At 39.2% G+C, this 25680-nt stretch overlaps 2 protein-coding genes across 3 annotated transcripts; both read right to left on the bottom strand.

Annotated features, from left to right (window-relative positions):
• Nucleotides 1-195: 195 nt before the first annotated feature.
• Nucleotides 196-16976, bottom strand: HTATSF1 (HIV-1 Tat specific factor 1). Of its 2 annotated transcripts, XM_052663083.1 has the most exons (10): nt 16889-16976; nt 16445-16685; nt 14646-14826; nt 13915-13962; nt 13306-13460; nt 11182-11345; nt 9910-10009; nt 3902-3991; nt 2991-3128; nt 196-2462 (listed from the first exon to the last, which is right to left on the bottom strand). In XM_052663083.1, the coding sequence occupies exons 2-10, from the start codon at nt 16628-16630 to the stop codon at nt 1200-1202; spliced, it is 2325 nt and encodes a 774-aa protein (XP_052519043.1). In that variant the 5' UTR covers nt 16631-16685; nt 16889-16976; the 3' UTR covers nt 196-1199. The 2 variants fall into 2 exon arrangements, with proteins under 2 accessions (XP_052519043.1, XP_052519044.1); XM_052663084.1 differs by lacking the exon at nt 16889-16976 and having other exon boundaries at nt 16445-16710.
• Nucleotides 16977-21162: 4186 nt separating this feature from the next.
• BRS3 (bombesin receptor subtype 3) lies at nt 21163-25420 on the bottom strand. Its single transcript, XM_052663811.1, has 3 exons — nt 24987-25420; nt 23059-23410; nt 21163-21576 (listed from the first exon to the last, which is right to left on the bottom strand). The coding sequence occupies exons 1-3, from the start codon at nt 25418-25420 to the stop codon at nt 21163-21165; spliced, it is 1200 nt and encodes a 399-aa protein (XP_052519771.1).
• Nucleotides 25421-25680: the final 260 nt, after the last annotated feature.

The raw sequence follows: 25680 nt of genomic DNA, 5'->3' as shown, positions 1-25680 counted from the left end.
TTTTGGTGTGCAATTTTTCTGTTTAACTATCTTCACCTCTTTCACTGATTTGTCCCTGGTGAAAAGCCTGAAGATTTTTAACAGATCCCAGACATGAACTAAAAAATTCTCAGAAAGTTGGCTTGAAGTACAAGTCTTTTCTGTCTGAAGAGGGTAATGATTACACTGACAGACGGTATAATGAAAATGCACCAATGCAGTTTATTTTAATTCTAATTTATGAGAATAACTTCTTAAGTGCAACATGAGAAGTCAATTCATCAATACTGAATTTGGAAAGCGCAATCAAGAAAAGAGCCACATTTTTTTTATTGGAACAACACAATTTCCATAGTACTAGGTACCACGATTCTAGAACAAAATCAAAAACAAAAATCTGAAGTATGTGTGACAATAGTTCTTAAACTCCAGGAGATCCACACGAACTGCCCCAAACTGGATACAGAAGGTTGTGTAGTGTACGTACAGATTTTTCTGGGGAAAGGTCCTGTAACTTGAATCACCTTCTAGAGGTGTCCAAACAGTAAATGGTAGAATTCTAATCTCCTCCATATTTTCAGTAATGGAAACTGTGGACTTTGGGAAGTTCACCTTTGCACATTTAAGAGTGAATTTTCATGGGAAGAGGGTAGAAAAAAGTAACTTGTGAGGACTGGGGAGCAAAAAACGCCGAAGAGTTCTTTACTTCATAAGTTTTAGTAACATGTTCTGGTTTAGAGAGGGGAAATGGGGATATCAGTGGTAACATCATAAAGTGGAAGCAAGGAGACACCTACAGGGATTTTTCAAGGCCTTAAAAAAAAAACCAAATGTTAGTATGAATAAAGCAAGAGCAAGAATTAAAAATGCAATTTAACTCAAGTACAGTTTTCTGTTTCTGCATATCAACAACTTTCTTTATTTCTGAATGTCACAAACTTCAATCAGAATACTTTAAAAAATATTATTTTGCATGCACTTAAGAAATCTGACAAAGGACGAGGAGCAAGTTAACTTGCATTATGCTATGGAGTTTGAACTGAACAGCCAATGAACACATAAAATTTAAAATCATTAGGTACAGGTAACCATGAACACGTCACTGCATTAATCGGATGGCATCCTACCTCTATGCACACGTTCATGTAACACTACGAGTAATTACCCTGCAGCAGAGGCAAAATGGAGATGGAATCTCCCTAAAAAGCAAGTTTAAGGGATTAAATAGTGTCGTCATCATCATCATCATCACTACTGAGAACAAAGCTGCTGCCTGTGGACAAGGGCCCTTCCTCCTTAACATTCCCTAAGCCACCCACAGTCCCTCTCTCATCCGAATCTTCAAACAATTTGTCACTGGAGTCATCATCAAACAACTTCTCGTTGGAATCATCATCTTCAAACACCTTTTCATCTATGTCTTCATCTTCCTTTACATCTCCATCTTCCTCATCTTCTTTTCCGTCCGAATCTTCAAATACCTTTTCATCTGCATCATCGTCTTCGTCTTTTTCATCAGCATCTTCAAGTTCCTTTTCTTCTGCATCTTCTTCGTCCTCTTTCTCATCTGACTCATCATCAAATACCTTTTCATATGCATCTTCCTCTTCTTCCTTTTCATCTGACTCTTCGTCTAACTCTTTCTCAGAGCCTTCTTCATCAAACACTTTTTCAGAGCTGTCATCTTCGAATTCTGATTTTTCAGACTCATTTTCGTCTAACTCTTTTTCCGGAATGTTTTCATTAAATTCCTTGTCAGAGGCATCTTCCTCAAAACCTTTCTCAAGGCCATTTTCTTCTAACTCTTTTTCAGAGCCATCGTCAAACTGCTTTTCTGAGCAGTCTTCAGACTCTTGTTCTGAGTCGTCATCTTCAGAAGCCACCTTTTGGGGGCTGGCCTCCCCCTCAGACTCCTTGCCGGGGCCTTCTTCTTCAGACTCCTTCTCACGGCCGTTCTTGTCAGGATCCGTTTTGAGTTTCTTCTTTTTGGATTCTCTTTCAGGGACAGTCTCTTTTGACTCTTTGTTAGGATTACCCTCTTCACGCTCTTTCTCAGGGCTGCCTTCTCCAGACTCTCTCTCGGGGAAGTCTTCTTCACGCTCTCTTTTGGAACAGCCTTCCTTAGACTCTCTTTCAAGGCAGCTCTCTTCAGATTCTTCTTGGGGACCTTCAGCTTCTTTTTCAGGGCCACTTTCTTTAGCATCTTTTTCAGAAGTAGCTTCTTCAACTTCTCCCCCATCTTCCATTTTCTCAAACTTCTTTTCATCTATAGGTTCTTCAAATGCCATTTCAGTTGCAGCTGCTTGAACATTTGTTTGAGATGTGCCAGGGTGCTCAGAAAAATGCCTAACTCTAGAAGGCCCTGCCCTTTCTGGAGCACGGATGGAATTTGAACGCTGTAGGCCTCTGTTGGCCTCAGGAGCATTGAGGAAAGCCTCCCATCCTCTCAGCCTTTCCTCCCTTTCTCTTGTGGTCTCCTCCACCTGTGTACACATGGAAACTGCTGTTAAGAGATGTTTTAGGCCAAAAGAAGTAACAACGTCTTGGAACATTTCTAATATTGCTCACAGTACTCTGATTTTATAAGGTATCACTTCTGGGAAATGAAAGCAATTCCCTATCTTCACTTTCCAAACTTTACACCTTAATTTAGCAGCGCTGATCTTAAGATCGTTTAAATAAATGCCCAATGCCACAGCACTGCAGAAATGTCTCATCAATTAAAAAGTTAATCATTGAACTGTCTGTACTTTATAAGACAGAAAAGAAGAGAAACACTTTAGCTTAATGCGTTCTTTCCCTATTGCTGTTCTGAGCAAGCTCAACACTTCAGACTTATAAACTGAAAGAATGAAACATTTTTCTTTCCATACTCTCAATGTAAAGGATTATTTAAAGGTACTGTTACATTAAACAGATTACACATAACTGAAAACTTACATGAAAAACTGCTAGATCAGTATCTGTTGGAATGAAACAATTCATGTGCCCTTGACAGTTGCAGAACTCACCTGATAATCCGTAGTTCCATCCCATGCTTGGGCAGTGATTTGACGCCCACCAAACCACCTTCCATTGAGGGTTTGAATACAATAATCAGCTTCCTCTGGATCCTTAAAGGACACAGAGGCCACACCATCGGGGTGTCTCTAAAAAAACAAGGAAGATAAAAGAAGGAATGAATGAGAAAACTGAAAGAGAAATATACACATGTGGCAAAGTAGGGCAGTAGTATTTTTTCTGATCATTTAAGCTAAAGATTTTATGTATGAAGTCTTTCTTTCCATTTATTCCAACCAGTGACAAGCAGCTAGCTACTTCTTTAGCCTAACTTTGTCTAGCAAAAACCAAGCATGATATACTTGGCAATGTTCCTGCTCGTAACAGTGTCAAAGGAGAAGCAGAACAGCATGGTTGTTAAGAATGTGGACTCTGAAGCTGAACGGCCTGGGGATTAAATCCTGGCTCTGCCATTTAGCAGCTAAATGACCTTGGGCAGGGTGCTCAATCTCTAAACTCTCTCATCTGTAAAATGGGTAAATAAATAAAAATAAGTAAAATAGCACGTACCTATCTCAGAGGATTAGGAGGATTAAATGAGATAACATGTAAAGTAACTGTAGTTTGCAATCAATAAATGTTGACTCTTTTATACTTTCACCTGGCCATACACTCACTCAAGAGTGATGACAAAGGAAAATAACCAAGGCATAAGCAAGTCTATCAAAGTCTTGGCTTGTAATCCATGTTCATCTAATTATGCTATCTAATACTGCTAACAGACCACCACCACTAGAGAGCAGACCTACTACATAAAAACATTAATATAAAAAACTTGGAGGCATACTGACATTTGGTAATAACTTACTAAAATGGAAAAAAAAATTGCTTTAGGAATCATTTGTTTAAGCCACGAACTTACATCAAAGAGAAGGAGCTTCCTAATTTGTCCAAACTTTGAACACTCTACTCGAAGGTCTTCTCTGATTTCATTCAACACCAGTGGATCATCCTACAAAAACACACTCAATTAAAAGGGGTTTTCCCCTTTATAAATCCTGAGAATGAAATTTATTGCTTTGACAAACCAACAAACAAAAGTTTTGCTTAAGGTTATTAGCTATGTTTGCCTGCAGTCTACAAAATTAAAAAAAAGTCAAAGTCTAAAGAAGTTAGACTATCACATCTGCTGCTACTACTACTAGTCGGCCTGGCTTTAAGATAGGGGAATGGACAAGTATGGTAGGCAGCAATGGGAATGTCCAGTGGTAAAGGAGAAGGAAGAAACATGTCAGTGAAAATCCCAAATAATAGCAACTGTAGAAGGTGAAGTCCTGTGGCATATATTAAGTCAGAGACTAATAATTCTTATGTTCTGCATCGGCATCACAATGACTGTGAAGATGAAAAACCTTTGCTTTGTGCTTTGCATAGATTCCTATTTACCAAAATGTTGCAAGGAGGAGACATATATCCTTTTCATTGACTGAAGTGAAGTGAAAGTTGCTCAGTCGTGTCCGACTCTTTGCGACCCCATGGACTGTATAGTCCATGGGAATCTCCAGGCCAGAATACTGGAAAGAGTAGCCTTTCTCTTCTCCAGAGGATCTTCCCAACCCAGGGATTGAACTGGGATCTCCTGCATTGCAGGCAGATTCTTTACCAATTGAGCTATGAGGGAAGCCCTTCACTGACTGAGTGTCCTACAATCATTCTTCATGCTTCTGAGATTTTATTTTAACTCATAGGGTAAACCTCCCCTATAAGGATTCCTGTTCATCTTGCCTCCTACCACACTGCAATAGAAACCCACAAATAAGGAGCTGCTGTTAACCACACAATAAAAACACGCACTTAACTACTGCTTTATTGCAACTATGAGTCTATTAAGAATACTCAAACACTGCTGCTTCTAGTGGTCTTGAGTCCCCCCTCCCCCAACAACAAAAGGATTTAAGATTTCTTGTGGGAATTAAATTTTCTTCAAGTTCCAAAGCATGAAAAAGGCTCATAAAAAGTTATATTATCAACTTGAATTTCAACTACATAAAAACATCTACAAGGGTATCCTACCTACTAATTTCTATTGAAGCAGACCTAAACACTTTTTAGGAAACATTTGAATCCTCACCAACTAAAGAGAACAGCCAAAAAATGACAAGTGGCTTCTCCTTCCTAAAGTTTGTCAAAAGGCAAAAATAAACAACTGGTAGGCAGTTACTGAAATCAAATTTAAAATTAAAACTGTAAAAATCCTATAAATCTGAGGCTTCTAAAACTATAGCTGGCAGGACTCTGGATTTCTCCCACTTATAAAACCTAACTCTGGAGAATATGCCAATTTGTTTTATATAAAATTCTCAAACCTGAGAGGAATGGGGAATGGAACATAAACTCTATACTCATTTGGTAAAGCCATGGGCTGGCTTCTAGGGATGTGTGTGTGGCAGGTAGCTCCTATCAGATTGGGTGCTTTCTGCAAACAGGAATCTCCCTTGACTGAATTTCAAATACCTCATAGAACACAGCACAGTTTTTTCACACAATGAACAGTCGATAAAAACTTTTTCAGTTTGATAAACTGCTCCTAGTAACTATTTTCTTTACCAAAGGAAATCAGAATTATATTAAAAAAAAAAGTTTCAAAATATTTAACGAATTTAAGCATGATTCCACAGCTCTACTGTGGAAGGGAGAGGTGCATTACTGTCTTTGTTTCTTTTTTAAAAACTTTTTTATTTTTATTTTTGGCTGTGTCAGGTCTTAGTTGCAGCATGCAGGCTTAGTTGCCTGGTGGCATGTGGGATTTCATTTCCCCAACCAGGGACTGAACCAGTGTCCCTTGCATTGGAAGGTGACTGTCAACCACTGAAGCGCCAGGGAAGTCCCTGTCTTTATTTATCAAAGCCTCAGTGCCCTTCCTAAAAGAACATCAAATTTCAGCCAAAGACTTCCCAGACTTCTGTTTTCATTTTTACCAGCTTGAGAAACAAATATGTCTTTACAGCTATAGTATCATGAGACTTAAAGATAGTAACCCCTTCCCCTGGTTAAGTATCTTTAACTTGGCTAAGCATGAAAATTTTCCAAAGACAGCTCTTTGCAAGCAACAGACCTGAGACTAAACTCAGACTGTTAAGCCGAAACCTTCCACATGCGACACTCATAATTTTTTTCCAGAGTGGTGCTTTGTTTTCCCAGGAATAAACCGTATTTCTCATTCCTTTCCAATCTAAACCTATTCAAGACAATAGCTACCCCATGTAGCTACTGAGCCCTTGAAATGTGGCCTGTCCAAATTGATGTGGGCTGCAGGTGTGAAGTAAATACCAGATTTTGAAAATTTAGTACCAAAGTGGGGGGGGGGGGACAATGAAACATAGCTTATTAACATTTTTATAGTATATGCTAAAATTATAATACTTGGATATATTGGGTTAAATAAAATTCATTATTAAAATTTACTTCCCCCGTTTCATGTTGTATTTATACTGTGGCTGCCAGAAAAATTTAAGTTACACATGTGGCTCAGATTAGACTTCTATTGAACAGCCCTGGTATACACAATGAGAAACCCACCTCTGCATCTGAGTTTCAGTTTTCCATCTTTTAGTATTCAGATTTGCCAGGCATGATTTTTTTTAAATAAGGCTTTGAATTAAACACTGAAAACCCCCTAAAGTTACATTTAAAATACTAGCCTTCACTGTTCACCCTGATACCAAAAAGTATTTCTAGGTATTTTGCTTCTAGCACTAATCAACTGTTTGGAATAAAGACATACAGGCATACCTTGGAGATACTGCAGGTTCGGTTCCAGACCAGCACAATAAAGCAAATATTGCAATAAGGCAAGTCACACGAACTTCTCTGGTTTTCCAGTTATGTTACACTATACTGTAGTCTATTAAGTGTACAAAAGCATCATATCTAAAAAAGATATGCCTTAATTTTAAAAATACCGCTAAAAAATGCTAACCATCATCTGAACCTCCAGCAAGTCATCATAGTAACAAAGATTACTATAACAAAGACTATAACACAAATCACCATAACAAATATAGTAATAAAGAACAAATATGAACTACTGTGACAATTACCAAAATGTGACAGAGAGAAAGAGAGTGAGAAAATGCTACTAGAAAGATGGTGCTAACAGGCTTGCTCCACACAGGGTTGCCACAAAAACTTCAATTTTTTTTTTTTAAAAAAAGGTTCAACCCCTGGTCAGAGATCTAAGATCCCACAAGCCACATGGTATGGCTAAAAAGGAAAAATAATAATGATAAAATAAATAAACTGAAATAATTACATGTGGCTATAGTCTACCATACGGGACAATCTGCTACAGTGGACAGACCTATACTGATACACTTTTACATTCAAGCCGATGAAACACTGACCAAAAAAACAAAAACTGCTGACAGGCTCTCACCAAGCTGGGCAGACCGCACGAGCCCAGGTAGATGGGCAAACAAAGACAGCACCAAGGGTTTCTCTGCCCAAGAACTCTGAAGCCCATCACTGCCCCTCCCAGCCGCTGTGGCACAGCTGTCTGAAAACTTTCCTTCATTTGCAAAGATGCTAAAGAGAAAATATTCTATTCATTGAGTGAATGAAAACACTCTGCCTTGTGAGTAAAAGGGGTTTCATTCATTCTTTCACTTCTTCAGATAAATATTGAGGGCCTTCTGTGTCCTACGCACTGGGAATATAACAGCAAACCAGGAAGACAGAGCCCTGACTCTCACGGAGCTCATATGCTAACAGATAAGATCCAAAGACTTCAGATAATAAATGCTATGAATAAAATAAAACTGGCTACTATAAAGGCTCTATAATTCCACAGTTTATACTAAACCAATAAAGACTTTCTTTTTTAAACAATCAAGAACTGACAAGCATAAAATTTCTATCCTTTAAAACATCCACTGGAGGGAATTTGTAGGAGTCAAGGAAGAATAAATGTGGCTTTTGGGAGGAAAGATTATTTGTTAAGCTAGGAAAAATTAAGTCTGCCCAGGGTGATAGCTAGACTTAAGTGTCTCAATGAGCAAGGCAGGAGGCAGAAACAGGTTAATCACTCAACAGACTTCAACTTACAGAGAACCTGGATACTTAATAAATTAAATATACATTTATGTTCAAGTGTTAGGAGTATAGAATGTTGTGAATCTAGAGGTCTCCAGTCATAGAAATTAATAGGTCACCTAACTAAAAAAATAACTATCTGCCAAAGAAATAAAATGTAGATGAATCACAGGGAATTCTGGAGTTGTACCAAGCAGACTAGATACCATGATCCATCTATACATGCCTTTCAAAGCCCCAGCTGGGAGGGACAGCATTTCAAAAAGCATTTAGTGTGCATGTGAACGTGTGTGGGCTTTTTTTGGCCAACCTTCCAGCTTGAGGGATCCTAGTTCCCTGACCAGGGACTCAACTTGGGGCCCCCAGCAGTGGAAGCTCAGAGTCCTAACCATTGGGCAACCAGGCAAGTCCCTATGTGCATTAAAAAATAACAAACCATTGGGCAACCAGGCAAGTCCCTATGTGCATTAAAAAATAACAACAACAACATAGTTCATTATCACTGCAAGTCTAAACTGGCTCTGTCGTATTTCAAGATTCTTCAGGATTCGAGACAGAAGAGACACCACACAGTACTAATAGACCACATGTATCTTCTCGATGACCTCAAAAGATACAGGCTTCATAGATGCACAGTAAATCTTATCACCTCACTATTTGCAGAGATGGAGTTTCACAGACCATTTTGGAGCTCTCTAAAAGGGGGGTAAAATGATATTGCCACTCTGACTCTGTTTCAGTGCACAAAAGAAACAAGAGTGGGCTTTGATAGGAACAAGAACATATGCAAACTGTCTGGAATTTTACATTACGAACATTGTTTTCTTATGTGTAACTTGTTATCATTAATTTCAGAATCCAGGCAGAGAATAAAGAATTGTTCTTCCATGAATGATCCCATGAGTCTAGGCCAAAACACACAGATAAGAACAAGACGCAGAATGTAACACAAGGTACTCTGATGGCAACTAATATTTCTTAAACCTCTCTAGTAGCTCTTCTTCCTTTATTCACTTTTATTTGCTGTTCCTAGAATTGTCCATGGACATCAAGTATTACAAAGTCCTCCTAATAGCCACTAAAGGGTTTTGTAAAAATTAGATTCTGAAAAAACAACCTCCACTACTCAAATGTCAGGGACTGTATTTCACTTGGAGAAGGAAATGGCAACCCAATCCAGTACTCTTGCCTGGAGAATTCCATGGACAGAGGAGCCTGGTGGGCTGCTGTCCGTGGGGTGGCACAGAGTCAAACACGATTGGAGCAACTTGGCATGCATGCATGCATTGGGGAAGGAAATGGCAACCCACTCCAGTATTCTTGCCTGGAGAATCCCAGAGACAGAGGAGTCTGTGGGCTGCTGTCTATGGGGTCGCACAGAGTCAGACACGACTGAAGCGACTTAGTAGCAGCAGCAGCAGCAGTATTTTACTAACCTATGGTTTTTTTCAGGATCAAACTTTTAGCACTAAAGTGAGGTTTTCATTTCCAATTGTGAAACTGGTCCTCCCCACCAAAGTAAGCCTGTATTGTTGAACTGTACTTAGCATCCACAAGTAACTCACAGAAATCTTTTTAAGACTGTATTTTTATATAGCAGCTGCCATCTGGGGCCACAGTATGGGTATTAGCCTGGTTTACTTGGGATATGACTAAAAGAACACTGGGCTAAACCTGGGAAAGTCTGAAACCTTCAATTGATTCTTGGTTCCATTTTCCAACCATGACAACTCATGAACATGCAGGATGTGACATGAGAAAGATGCGATGAGGCAAGCTTTGGGTTCTCTTGAAAGAGAGAATATCTGTGTTTCTAACCGTAAGAATACTTCTTCCTACCTCAAAATCCATTGGATGAAACATGTTTTTGATGATGACAACTCGCTCATGGCGCATTCGGGATGGGCCAGCTCGTCTCTCAGGTCTCCAATCCAACTGCCTAATGTGACAAAGTAGGAACAAGAAGTTGTGAATTTCATTTCAGACTTGTTGGAGAGAGAAAAAAACAAGCTATAAATATAATCCTTTACTGAATGCTTAATAATGATAATTATTATTTGATTTCAAAACAACAATGTGTATTTTAGTCACAGTTACTGCCCAGCTTTCTGAAATAAAGACAATCGGCAGGTGAAAGATGGACCCAGTATCTGAAATGCCCAGAGTAAGTATATTTTTCAGAACTGCTGTCTGGTTACAAACATTCCAATGAGACTCCTGGAAAATTGGTAATTATTTAGTATTTATGACTATCTAGGAAAAGACACTTCGAGGCCAAGGAAATGTTCAAATTGTATTAGTTTCTAGGTATTTTATAATTATAAAGAACAAACAACTGCACTGAAATATGTAAAACTACTCTGTTACAATCTTAAATCTTACTGGTTTGTCTATAAAGTGCTTAGGTATCTACTTTATTCCTATAAAAACTATTGGCATCACAACTAAATGCTTTTATAACCATTTTACCATTAGTTTAAGTCTGGTGTTAGAAGCTTTACTAGAATTCACCCTGATCTAAGTGCTCATCATTTTGGCTCATTTCTTAAAAACAGCATATTTCAAAAAACATTAAATAACGTAATAGAAACTTGATGACATGTATATATTATATATAAACACATAGTACATAAAAAATGATAAAGCTTATAATTTCTAACTCCTACTAACAAGTATGAATGTAAAAATTTAGCTCCTGGTACGCTGATTCCATCCACATTAAAAATGAACTAATGGCTCTTGTATATAAACCTAAAACATCTTATTTAATTTGATATTCAACATTTTCTGTAGAGATGGCTTTAGTTTATTTAAGTTCCTATTGTATTAAAAATGAACACCCCAGAAAATGAAAAACACCGTCACTACCAAACATCCTGTTACACAGATTACTGAAGGTTTCTGAGGATCTAATAAAAGTTTAAAAAATTTTTGTTTTACATTGGCATATAGTTGATTTATAATGTGTTATTTTCAGGTGTATAGTAAATGAAATTCCTTAAAAATAATCTGTAGGCATATTTGATGGAACAAAACTATGCAGTTATTACCAAAAACATACTCTAGAATATTTATACAAAATCTTTCAAAACAGAAAAAAAAACCACCAACTTTTGTTGCATAGACAGCTTTTTCTTGTAGTCTTTGCACTTCTTCTTCTTCTTTGAGGCGTCATATTCTCCCTTCAACTGAAATTTTGCCACCTCCACATGTAATTTGTAGCCTCTAATTTCATCTTCATCCAAAAGTTTTAATGCCAGATCCACAGATTCTCTCTTTGTAAAGTGAAAACAAGTTACAATCAGTAAGTTACACACTGAAATGAAACTTTAGGAGTGTTTTAGATGAATGATTTGACTATACATAAAATAAAAATTTAAATGTAACTACCTACATGGGAATAAAGAACTCCAGAATGCCTATCAGGAAACTTGTATTTAAGTCACAACTGTCCCCAACCGGTTATATGAAGCTAGGCAAGTTATTCAAGCTCCCTGAGCCCCAATTTCTTCATCTACAAAATGGGAATGGAAATGCCTTCTTTGCAGAGTTCTTGACAAAATTAAAGTTATACCATTACTGGAATAGCAGTTTTGCCTTTTGGAGTATCGATTTCTCATCTGTATAATGAGGCAAATGGACTTGCGTGATTTCTAAGGTGCACTCCAGTTTTAAAATTCTAAGTTTCCTACTTAAAAGACTAGATGACTCAAGAAACTGGGAATAGTTTGGTCAGCCTTTAATTTTTTTTTGTTCATCAATTAAAATGTAGGTCTGTGATATACTAGGAAGATGATTATCTGACAACTTGAACATTACACACATGTGTGGATTCTGGGTCCTATACAAAGGGGGCAGTTGTCAGCTCTGCACTGACTCAAAGATCTAAGGAAAACTCAAAAGGACAACTGAATTCAGCCACACAATCAAATATGGATCCTGGAACAATTAACTATGTTATTCTGGAACTCAATTCACTGGTTTGGTAATCTTGTACTTTTATGGGTCATAAATTTTATATAAAAAGTTTATCAAAACCCTACCTTTCTCTTTAAAAAATTTTAAAACTCAATGAAACCCCCTAATAGACTCTTCACAGATTTTTAGTAAACCCTGAAGAACTTATTAAGTGTTCAAGCTCCTTACATTTGAAAATTACATAAATATCTTCCTATAATGGTCATAGTCTTGTATGATCCCCATTATGTTCGAGAACGAGGTCAAAAACCTATCTTTCCCAAAGCTGTCAGCTTACTCTTAGCCCCCTCTGATTTCACTGAAATGCTGTATACCCGCAACACACTCGTGACATTGATACTGTTGTTTTAACACTTTGAGTTCACTTTGTAATTATTTTCAGGTTCCATGACATATGTAATATGCCATCATTGTGCCCATTTCTTTTGTACCCCGCAATAATGCATAGTAACACATGCTCCTAACGTGACAGGTGTTCCAAAAATAATGGCTGCCTTGACACTGAGCTTTCCCCTTTGCAATTTATGGTACCATGAATACATAAAGTTCTGCAGATGTCTGTTAATACCATTCTATCTTCTCTCTCATTCAAAATATATTTCAAAGCACTAAGCTTAAGTTATCACTTCCTTTATGGTTTAATTCAGGGGTCAGAAAACTTCTTTTGTAAAGAGCTGGTAAGTTAATATTTTAGGCTATGTGGGCCATGTGGTCTGTGTTGCAGCTACTCAACTTTGCTGTTGCAATGTGAAAGGAGGTACAGGCAAATGCTTAAATGAAACAATGTGGGAATGTTCCAATAAAACTTCATTCACAAAGACAGGCAATGGGCAGAAGTTTGCCAAACCCTGGTCTAACTCATTCCAATGGGGGAATAAAATGTTAGACTTTCTTATCTTTGTGGCTTTTTGAATGTGTTCTGCGTTGATTACATTCATATACTCGTAAAGAGATCTTTGCAGCAAGAATTCTTTTAAGACAAAAGAAGCACCTCTGTCCTACGACTTACATAATACCTTGACTTGGTAACATAGTTTCTTACAAGAGCAAGTGAGTAACTTTACAACATAGTTTTTTACTACAGCAAGTAAATAACTTTATCAGTGTGATACACACAGGCACAATCAGAAACAATAGTTTTATTCCCATCCTGTTTTGAATAGCCCTCACCCTTGGTTATCAACTATACAAAATTATAGCCCTGGTTCCTGAGCTGAAAATGGAGATAGAAGAAACTTCCATGACCATATAACTAACCTTCAAATAACAGCAAAGTCCATCTCCTTTAAGATTTCCTTGATTATCTTTATAAAGCTTGACCTTAAATTCTTCTGTTTGAGGATCTCTCATAATAATGCCAAACTTTGACATGAGCTGTATAAATTCATCCACTGTAATGTCTGGAGGCAAACCTGTGATGTTAAGGAAAAAAAATTATAAAGGCATCTATAACAAAGGTGAGGGTTACTTAAGTTTCTACTAATTCAAAATCTGTAACTTGGATAAGTGATAAGTGCACCAAAATTTTGGTTTTCTAAAAGTGTAAAAATCTCACATCTATAGACTTGAAGAAATTTCATGTTTACATTTGAATACATACATACTCATTTGAAATATACATACTCAGGTAACTGCTGAGTTACCTACAGCCATCAGAAAGGATGGCATGCAAAGTTATATACATGTATTTTTTCTTAGTTTTATAAAAAAAACAACATATTCCTCACTAATGTAAATGGCTGAGCAAATAAATGACACAATGGTTAAAAAATAGAATTCAGAGATATGGAAATCTAAAAATAACTTTGTGGAAAACCTCAAAATCAAATATTTTCTATTCTAAATGTGGTTAAAAGGTATACATACCAGATACATAAACATTTGTATTTCTGCCTTCTTCAACATGAAACCATCCTAAAAATAAAAATCGAGTAAAAAATCAAGTAAAAACACATGCAAGAAAAGGTAAGAGTCCCATTATGAAATCCTGACAGTGTGGCAGTTTCTCAAAACTTCCAGAAACTTTTTCTTACCCTTAGAATAAGACAGACTAAATCAAATCACTGGCTAGTTTTCAAAGTATTTGGATCTTTGGACAAGTAATTCACTTCAGAGCCCTGTCTGAAAAAAGATGGCTAGCTTACCTCGGTTCTTTATGAATCTGATACTACCTTAAGAAAAAAAAAAAACCTTACTCTTGCTCTGACTTTAAGCCTTGGCATAGGTTGCTTCTGACTCCAATCTACTGTCAGATCTGGCCAAGCTGAAGCAAAATTGACTTGTTTAACTTAACTGGAAGTACCAAAAAAAAAAAAACAAAAAAACCCAAACCAACCATATAAACAGAACTTTAAATAATCTCCTAATAAGAATTCTGTTTTGGAAAGGAAGAAACTGAGAACTGAACTGAATTGAAACAATCCACTTGATGCCTACAGGTTAGTGGGAGAGCCAACACATGAACCCAAATAATAATAATAATTAAATACCCATCTTATGATTCTGTCAAAGTTCTAATTCTCCAAAAAGTAAATACATATACACGTACTCATATTTTTAACTTTTATACTCATGTTTTGCAAGCTAAATCTACTTGCCTGATTCAGCCTTTCTCTTTTCTCCCTTCTTTTTCATATCACTGGGTTCAGGGAGTTGTCTTTGCGGAGGTTCTTCTGCAGTCCTAGCACTGACATCTTGGACACTTGCAGTAGAACTCGATGCACCATCGTTAGAAAAGCCATAATTGGCCTGATATGTAGCAATGAAATCTTCAGTGATCTAAATAAGAAGTTTAGTGCACACACACACAAATTAAAAAATGATTTCCTACTGTGAAAAGTTTACACTGTATTAAATAACAGTATATTCAGTTATACAATGTCACATTTGAGTGTTTCTGTGGATAACAGTAATTAAAGCATATATGAAGAATAGTAACCTACATAGAAAACTGTGCAAAAGAGAATAAAAAAATTAAGACATGGGTACTTGGATTATCAACACAAAAGTCTGAGATACTATTAAAGGCATTTTAAGTGATGTTGGCACCTTTCCTAGTTGTTTCATTTGTAAATTACTATCTCTGTAGTCTACTTGACTAAGACTACAAATATATATAGCAAAGGAAGTACCAGATAACAATAAACAGAATAAAAACCAACAGTCAACTAATAATCTAACAACAGAATCAAATTTTCTTTTACTATATAGATGAACATAAGTATATGTACTCAAATCACATTATCATTTAATGTCAAAACAAATCAAGAACAAATCCAACTCACATCCATCCTCCTGGCTCTTAGAGAAAAGAACAATTGCACAATGAAACAAATGTAGTTATATCTTCCTACCAGTCAATGTGAGGCACACATAGGAATGAGGAAAATTTTAAACTTGGAAGTTTGAAGTGGTATGGGTTCCATAACATAAAAAGATAGAGCTAAAAATTACTATACTATCAGATGACTGTTGAAGTACTCAGAAGGCTGAAGAAACCAAATCTGCACTCTAGCTGGCACCACCAGTACCCAAGTGAAATGTTAAGTTTAACAATTTAGAGGGATTGGAACATACACACAAATAAAAAATGGGAAAGAAAACAGTTTAAATAAATAATTTAAAAAATAACACTCAAATTACACAATGCAGACACGGTTTGCATCACTGGCTTGCAAATCTATTAGTGTGCGATAAGCATCCTTTTTTTCCACCTGTACCACAAGACTTTGATTAACAGGGTACTCTGACCAAAAAGTTTACAAAACCAAGTTTAACATCAGTCATTTTACTTCCAAGCTGAAACTGCATGCTTAAAAATTTACAGGTACTCTAAATAAATATGCACAGATCCTTTCCATCCAAATTCTGTGCTCCTCCTGTCATATTCCTGTAGTGATATGGTTCAAATATACGTGTCTAAGACCAACTTTAGTAGGAAAGAAAAAAAAAGATGCAACCTTTAATCAGTAAAAATTTACCAATTTATCAATTTTTTTCAACTCAAGAAGTTGCATTTTGCACCTAGCACATCAGTTAACCATCTGAATTCCTAGGATAAGTAAGATTGAGACTACCTGAGATTAACATCGATTGAATTTGCTCTTGATGTTTTTCTCTTTGCAATAAAAAGCAGTCACTGACATAAACCAACTGCAACCTTCATAGATAAAATTAATAAGGCATAAAAAGGACTTAAGAATTAAATTACATTGAAGACATTTTCCTAAAGATTTCCGTTCCTTTACACGTCGGTTCTGCCACAGACACAACAAAAAGAAACGTCACTAGCCAGAGGGGCTCTAACCCAGGACCTCAGCAAAGAAAACGTGAAAGGAGCGCCCCGCGAGGCTGGCCAGGTGGGCCCGCTGTGCAGCGGCGCCCGGGCGACTCTTACCTTGGGGAACCAAGCCTTCTTGTCTAGGTCCCACTCGTACGGGGTGTCAGTCGGCTGCTGCCCGAAAGAATCGGTTTCTCCACCGGGATCTTTCTCGGTGTCGTCGTCCTTGGTGTCTCCGTACAATTCTTGCATTCGCAACTGCTCATCAAACTCGTCATTCGCATCCAAGTTGTTGCCGCTCATGTTGCCCACTTAGCCTAGAGGCAAGCTCCGGTCGAGCGAAGAGGCCGAGCTGATGCTGGAGGGGAACAGAGAAAAGGAGGTTGGCCACACTCAGCCCGCTCCCCACCGCCCCCCGGCCCGCCTCCCCGCGGCGCCCCAGCAGCCCCCGGGAAGTCAGGGCCACTCGCCGGCCGCACCGCCCCCCGCTCCGCCCGCTGCCCGCCCGCCGCGCGCGCGCGCGCGCGTCGCAGGTCCCGGCCCCGCCGCGCCACCGCCCACCTAATTCGCCTCGCCGGGCCTCGCCGCCGCTGCCCGATCCGGGTCGAGGCGGGAGCGCGCACGCGCGCCGCCGCCGCCGCCGCCGACCGGGTCTGAGGCAACTGCGGCTCCCGCGTCAACGTCTGGAAACCACTTGGAAACCGAGGCCCGCTCAGGATGACGAAGTCGCCATTGTTGGCGCGTCGCGTCGTCGCGGGGCGCACCGGCACGCCCCCAGTGGCGTCAGTAGGAGCCGACACGGGCCAGAGGCGTGGGGCCCCGGGGGCGGGGCTCCGGGAGCTGCGCTGCTGCCGAGCGGAGATGCTCAGCAGGGCTGTCCTGGCGCGGGGGCCGCGGGGAGCGCAGGGCCTACGGCCTCTGGGGAACGTTGGGCTCCGCGGGGTCCGCAGCGGGGCGGTAGCCCAAAGGCGTGGGAAGATTCCCACTCGGCCGGCGCCGGAGCAGGCGTCGAGGCGGCCGCCATCTTGGGGGAGTGGACGGGACAGGCGGGACATGACGCGCTGCGACAGAAAGATGCGCCTCCTTCTCCCAGAGGCCCCTCCTCCGCGTGGGAAACGAGTCTTTCACTTGTTTCGTGAAGACTTCCCTAGGAGAGCCGGGTTAGCCCGAGCTGGTAGTACAGGGTCTGATGTATAGTGCGTGTGTGGTGAGTGAATGAATGAACGAACGAATGGTGAGTGGAAGGACCAACCTTCTCTCCAAGTCTCTGCTCCGTCCTTTTCTCTTTCTGGTACCTTCCTCAGGCTGGAGATGACTCTGGAAAGGAAAGGCAAGAGTTGCCTGTCCCTTGTTCTCCATGTTTCAGACTTGCTCAAGCTACAAATCTGAAACTGTAACGTCTAGTGTACACACCACCTTTACTGCCCCACTAACGTCGTTTTTTGATGTTTTAGGAAAGAAGTGCATGTGATAGAACTTGCATGCATATTTATAGTGTAGATAACATGAGTTTTATTGGGCTCATATACGTTTTGCTAAATATTTCTTTTAGGATCCAAAAATAGTATACAGCTGTTTTCAGCAATGTGTTATTGAGCTTCCATTTCATTCCTGAATAGGTTCACAGCATAGGTGAACTAAGCAGTTCATAGGTATACTAAGCAGTCCTGCTGCACGTGACTCTGAGCGCCTGCTGTATCCACAGGCCCTTCCGAGCAGGTGGCCAAAAGTTGATGTTTAGCTCCTGTGTGACCCAGTTGGAGGCCTGTGAGGTGACTTGGTAGGGTAGCCCCGCATTCTAGACTGAGTTTGACTCACTGAGCCAGTAAGCCTCTCCCAGAAAGAGGGACGAGTAGGAAATGTGGGCATGGGCAGAGTAGTCTTCTGTGGCCAAGTTCCCTATGGGTGAGAGGAGAAGCTGAGGCAGTGATAGAGGGTCATTGAGTCACCACTATAGTGGAGTTGGGAGCGAAACATGCTTGTATCTATGATAGCATTCTGTTTGGCCATTGGGTCCCACAGTTTTGTTGTTACTGTTTTAATGCTGTTGTCCCTATGAGACCTGGTTCCTCCTTTTATTTCCTTGTGGATTCCTAGAATTCAACCCCTAGTAACTGAGTTAATCTGGAAGTGTCTCTTTATAACCTGTTCTCACCCCCACCCCACCCCACCCCCCGCAAGATTTTTTTTGCAAGAAACAGTCCAGGTAACAAGCAAAAGCGGGGAGGGCTGGGTCCTTTGTTATTATAAAGATAGTGGGTACCTCCTGAAACTCCAGGACTGGAATGTAGATAGGCTATACAAGGGGCTGCTGGACCCAGGAACCCAGAACCCAGTCAGCTGGCTTCTCCCTGACTGTTCTCTTCATCCTTCTCTTGTTCTCTGTGAAGGGTGGTCTGTGCAGTATTCCTGGCATAATAGGCCACCAGCTTCTTGGTGTATAAAAATTCATTAACCTACAAAAGCAGAGACTACCTGGCCAGAGGAGTCACCTACCTGGCCTAGGAAGTCTTCCTGGAAAATGACTGAGTTATACCAAACTAGGGATTTTTTTTTTTAATGGCCCATTCAGGCTCACTCTGTTGGGGAGTTTTCCTCTCCCCATTTTCTATAATCCCAAGACTTAGTGGAAATAAAAGTAACTCCTTTTGACAAAAAATGTGATGGATCCCTGACTTAAGATGGTTATAATTGCAGAAATTATTTAAACCCAAATTTGCTATTGTCAGTAGGAATGCCAGTGTTCAATGTTTTGTGGTACTATCAACCTCAATGACAAAGACTTAATCTAAGTTTGTGACTTTGGTTTCCTGCTTTGTAGCAGGAAAAAAATATGGTCCATTATTCTAAGTCTTGGGTCAGGGCAGACCCTGAGTAAAATTGAGAAGTATACAAAATTTATTTTTCATGTGTCCTCCCCCCACCCCACCCGCAATTTGGGAGCCTGTCCAAAAACAAAGAAATATTCCATAGTAGCTTTTCTGAACACAATAGTCAATGTGAAACAAACTCTGGATTTCTTGTAAGGTTAGCTCTGACAAGGATAATCTGTTTTTTTTTTTAAAGACCACCCCCTCCAAAACAAAAAGCAAAGCCATGAATTTTAATCCCAATTAAATCAGTTTCTATCAGATCTTTAAGTTACCTAGGGATTACTCAGGATGAAAAAATCAAGTTCTTTGAGCTCTAGTTTTATCAACTGCTAAAAAGCTTGCTTAGCTTTTATTATCTGGTACTTTTGTGAAGTTATTTCTAAAATGTTATTCTTAGGAGAGTAAACGTGTAATTTTTACCCAGAGTAAGGAAAACAGTAAAATATTTTGGAGTTTGGGAACTTGAAAATACCCTTTGGAGTTAAAATGCGTTCTCAGTGATATTCTGTTAGAAGTCCTGTTTTTAGAATATAAAGTTACACAAAGTCATTGAAAACTTTATTTCATATTTATTTTTCTCCCCACTTATTACAACATCCAACTCAAAACAATATTAAGACAATTCTAACATCCCCTACTTTAAGTAAACCAATTTTGCTTAAATGTAAAGTCTAGTGTTAATATTATATCCCCTTTAGAAGCCACATCTTTAAGCAAAAATTCACAGTTACACAAGCCATTTAAGGAAAGCTCAAAGCTATCAAAAGCACACCCCAAAGTCAAGTTTTTGAAAATACAAATTTAACTATCGACAGTTAAAGGCTTTAATTTGCCACAAGAAAACATTTTCTGAAACCACAGATCTAAAACTGACACGTCTATTGACAAGTGTTTTGAAGTAATATTTATTACAACTTTATAGTGTTAGCAAGTAGGAACAGAGGATAGAAAATCAGAACCTTCCATCTGATTTCCAAGGGCAGAGATTAATTAGGTCACACTCTTATTAGAGGACTTAGGCACACATCAGTTTTAAGATAGTCAAGCAGAAAGATGATCTGATAACAACTAAACACCCAGGTGTTCGGGATTCCACGTGGTACTTCTGCATTTTTTAGAAAGAGGGCACTGCTTACCAGAAAGAAATGATTTTTCTCAAAGGATGAATTTCAGACAGTGACAACCTCACAGATTTTTTGACAGGGATCCTTCTTTGGAGCCCTCAAATGACACTAAACATGGCCAGTGATTCTGCCTAGGAAGGAGACAGGTTCTTCACAATATCTGTGAAAGAGAACTTTGCCCAAGTATCAGTCAATGGGAGTTGTAACTCCAGAACTACCCTAAATGAGTAAGTGCTGACCTAGTAAGGCAAACACCCAGCCCCAGATCCTTACTTAACACTGACCCCTCAACACTGTCATTGCCATTGCACAGCTTTAGTTCCGATGGGATAGAGATTAATGGAAAAGGGCAGTCAAGAACAAATTGTGTGAAATTTTATTTTTTAGGACTTCATTTTTTTAAAGAAAATTGCAGAAGAGATGTTTTACCTCTCTTTGATCCCCTTTTCATATGCAAAGTATAATCTCTAGATTTACACCACATAATAAACACAAACACAGTTTTATGTAAATCACAAGAGTATATGAGAAATAAGCATCAGCGATGTGATGGAAACATATAAAGTTTTTAAGTGCCATGTGTACTTCACTTTATCTCCTATTTGGCCTCTGACATAGACAAATGTGTCACTATACCTAGTGGGGCTCCATTTTATTTAGAAAGCCCAGTAACGTTAATGCTTGTACATTGAAGAAAACTATGATTTGTCAAATTCTTCCCTCCTAAGATGCCACCACAATTTACAAGCCATTGAAAGTTCTGGCACCATATACCTACGCATAGCTCAGAGTTGAACAGACACTCTGGGAGGAAAAAATACCATTTTTAATTGAAAAGCTAGACTCTGTCATCTTCCTTCTTCACACTGCAGCCAGTGAATGGGGACACACTAATTTCAGACATCTGAGTGCTTGCAGCACCCGGGACCCTTCCCATCACTGCTAGGTTGTCAAGAGGGGTATTAGCAGCAGTAGGGTCAGGCCCCGCTGCCTTGCAACAGAATAATTGAGCTTTAAAATGCTGCTGGAAGGTATTGCTCAGCCAGTAAAGAGCAAAGGGGTTTACACAAGAATTGCTGAAAGCCAGAATCCGAGAGATGATGGTGACAAATAAGTGAACGGCAGAGGAGTCCATATAGGTTTGAGAAGTGAATGAGCGGTAGAGATACAGAAGGTGATTCGGCAACCAGCAGAGAGCAAAGAGAGCCACCAGTACCAGAACTGTTTTGGCAATTCGCTTCCGGGATTCAATCTATAGAGAGAAGAAAAATGACAGCAACAACAACCAAAAACCAAGAACCCATCGACAAACAAAACACCCCCAAAAAGAAAACACTGAGCTGGCAGAGATTTTAAAAAGCCATTTTCTAGATTAACTGAGAAATTTATAGTTAACAGGCTGGTGTCTCTTTGCACATGCAAGTGTGGGAAGGCAGCCTGTGGCTACAGAATACAGCAAGTGAATTGACATAGTAACCTGTGATGTTGGTCTCTGATTAGCTCTAATTCAGGCTCCTGTCTCTGGTTTTGAGATACTCTAGAGTGTCTCTAACTATCTCAAGGAGTGTTGTGGAACCTTTGAAGATTTAATTTTATTAAGAAATAAATGCTGTACAAAACTTTTAACTGCATCAGCAGAGGCTGACTAAGTTTGAACAGTCTTCTGGGGATTGTGAAAGTTGACAAACTTGTACCTAAAATTGTTTTTAATGTATAGGAATTGTACCCATATAATCAGGGGAATAAAAACCAATGTGCCATCCTTCATATATGAAAATAATCCTACCTACACCTCTTAATAAGAGAAATGACCCCAAAGAAGTGAAGACATTGCCTGTAGTCACAGAGCAAAGAAAACTGTTCACATGGGCATGAAAATGCAACTTTATAAAATGGTGAATAAATAAAATACAACTTTAGCCTCCTGAGCTAGCCTCCTGAGCACCACTGTTGAACCAACTGAAAGGACTAGCTTGAAAAAAAAGCACTGAGCTCTCCATGTACTGGTCAAGAGGTAAATGGAATCATCTCCTACCCAAGAAAGATAGAAATCCTGTTGGGTTGTTTTTTTTTTTAATTAAGTGGAACAATGTTTTGCCAATATTCTTTTTATTCCATTCATATTTATGAGAGGACAGCACACCTGGGTCTTGCAATGGTCTTAATCAAGCTACTGTGAGTCACTGTGTTCTCTTGCCACTGGCGCTGGGTCCCTCGAGACCCCCTACCCCCAGTCTGCTCATCCGTGTGTAAGTGGTTTGCATTGAATAATGTTATGGCTTCTTGCCAGTTCTACCATCCTGCGTTTTTCTATCATTCTGTTATACTTTCTAAAACAAAAGATGCTTCACTTTATAGTCTCATCTTGTGTGATGTTTCTCACTGTTCTATGGGGTGATTTTTGACTTACCCCAAACTTCAGCTGCCCCTTTTCTAATAATAACAGTCCTACCATTTACTGAACATTTACTATGCAGTAGGAACTATGTTAAGCACTTCATATATATCATCCAGTCCTCATTTTCATTTTATACATGAGGAAAGTGAGGCTCAGAGAAGTTAAGTAGCTTGCTCAAGATTGTTCAGCTGGTATGGAATTAAATCCTGGGTCTGACAGACTCCGGAGCCCATGATCATAGCAAAAGTATGATACCGCTATTATATTTATTGTCCAAAGGTGCAAAATGAGGCATTTCCCATCTAAATACATGCATGAGTCCTGATGAATACATACCTGCTTGCGGGCATGGCGTTGTTCCTCAGTAGGTATGTTCAAGGTGCTTTTGTAAAGAGTTCTAGCAATCAGAGAATAATAGACAGAGATAATCGAAAGTGGAATAATGTAGAATACTAAGAAGCACAGCAGAGAATGTATCTCTTGCAGGAGCCTCTCAGAAACAGGGTAAGAGGCACAGGCTTTAAATGTTACATTTTTGTCAGGATCTTGAAAAGTATATACATTTGAAAATATAGCCTCCGGTAGAGCAATGATCATAGACACGATCCAGATGCAGCCAGCTTTGGCACAGGTCTTCAGGATGGCATTGGGGGGCTGACGCTCCAAGGGCTTCACAACTGCCTTGTATCTAGAAACATAATCACAGCAAAAGGCAAAATCAATATAAAAATGACAGAATCTAAAAATTAGAAGTGACTTTAGTGATCATCCAGTTGTACCTCCTATCCATATGTATATAACCAGCTCAACATTGACTAGCTGAAATTGGCTAGGATTTCCAATACACATAATACATCCCAGTAATTTTTATTTATGCTAATCACTTTTTCCTTTTATTCACTGTTGAGATAGTCCAGATTTGCAATTTATATGATTTTCTTGTAGATCCTCTATTTAGGGCAAATAAATATTTTTTGGCATGATTTTGTGTGTGATGGAGAGTAATTCATTACCTGTGTATTACCTTAAGTGTTCTAAAAGACTTCATTTTTAAGTAAGTGACTGATATTGAATCTAATTCTCCTTTCTTCATGAGTGAGCAGTCATCAACCTTACTATAAAAGAATTCTATGAGTTTATGCAGAAAAGAGGAGAGGGTTAATTTCTTCCCTGTTCAAATGCTAATTTCTTGCCCAAGCCAATCTGTAGGTAGTTTCAGGGCAAGGCAAGGGTGAAATCGAAAAACCCTATACCCATCCAAAGATGCTTCCTTATTCTGACAAATCTACCTCAAAATCTATATAGCCTTTAGGTAAATCTGTCCTCAAACAGAATATAAAACCAGTGAAAGAAAATTCCATAAAAGACACAAGGAAAGATTTTCTTCCTCTCAGATCCTGGAATCTGAAGAAGCTTTTCCTTCTGGTACCGCCAGACATTGATTACTTACCGGCTTCTTGCAGGCTTGATAAAGCATCATTTTAAACATTTGGAGCCTCAATTTTTTTATGCTTTCACAGTTATTATTCTACAATAGGCGCACAGAAAAACACAGTACTTAGGCTGAAAATATCCTAACAGAGTCCAAACACCCTGACTGCCAGAGGTTCTCATACACTCCATTCATACAGCTCTAAAAGTCAACCGGGATTAATTTATGTCTCTGGAAACGAGAATGTCATTGAACGCTTATAGAAAAAAACAAATACAATTAAGTCACGACATTACATTGAGTTACCAGGAAGCCAAAAGCCTCACCGTTTTTTCACCATTAATTAATTTGATTCATTTCAAGTAAATTAGACGCATGTATCTTTTTAACCACTCTTCCGGTAGACAGTAATGTATATGCGGTCAATTTCACACCTATGCTGATGTTTTAATGTTGACAATATTGCACCACTAGGCTGCACTAATGTATAAAGCAAAAATTGTTTTTCTTTTTCACCTGGAACAATTTGCCTTAATAAACTGAGGGGAGGGGGGAGACCGTTCGGTATTCTTTCAAACAAACAATTACAGTTCAAAGAAAATAAACGATCCCCGAAGCACACAGTTTCAATCTCTCCTCCGATGCTAACACAGAAATTTTAACATTCTCATATCAACTTTTATTTAAAATGCCTCCCGATTTCCCAATCTTACATCCCGGTTACAGAGTGTGAGAAAAGCAGCAGAGTAGCCAGTAAACGCTACATACAAGCTTTCCTTTCTTTTTGTCTAATTTCACATCCTGGCAAATAGAACTGAGAAAAGAAACCCACCTGTCAGCACTGAGAATTGTTAACGTGAACACTGATACACCGACAGAAGTGAGCCGGATGAAAGAGAGCACCTTACATCCAATTCTTCCGAACAGCCATCCCTCTGCCAGGTAGTGGGTTACATCGACTGGCACACAAGTTAGCAGAAGTAAAAGATCTCCAAAAGCCAGGCTGGTGATGAAAATATTGGGAACTGTTTGCATGGATTTGGTCTTGAAAAAGACTTTGATGAGAATAGCATTTCCAAGGATGCCCACTGAAATGATCACGGCATAAGTGATATAGATGGCACACAATGCTTCTATTCCTGGAGAGTTGTCTCCGGTCCTTCTTTTATTTGTGGAATCATTAGGGACGACGGAGCTCGATGATTCTGTGTCATTTGTGGTTGAAATTAAAGTCTGATTAGGTGACTGAGGCTGCCTTTGAGACATTTCTTCTAAAGCCTATGCCTTGAAAATTTCTCCTGCTCAGTTCAAATGTAGTTGATTGTCACGTCTAATGCCTACGTCTAGTAATGAGATGGTAGAGGAACAGAGCAGAATGGCAGGCAAATCCAAGACACTCAGATACTCCTTTCCTTCAGTTGTTCTGTGTCTCCCAGCATGCTTGGCTAAATGCTTACTGATCTGGCACTAGAGGGTGGGAGGTGGAGGAGTTTTATTGACGTTTCCATGACAGAAGGAGGGGGGTA

The sequence above is a fragment of the Budorcas taxicolor genome, chromosome X (genome assembly GCF_023091745.1).
Source record: "Budorcas taxicolor isolate Tak-1 chromosome X, Takin1.1, whole genome shotgun sequence".
NCBI classification, from domain to species: Eukaryota; Metazoa; Chordata; class Mammalia; order Artiodactyla; family Bovidae; genus Budorcas; species Budorcas taxicolor.
The sequence above is the reverse complement of the archived record's forward strand: the minus strand, read 5'-3'. Positions and strand labels throughout refer to the sequence as shown.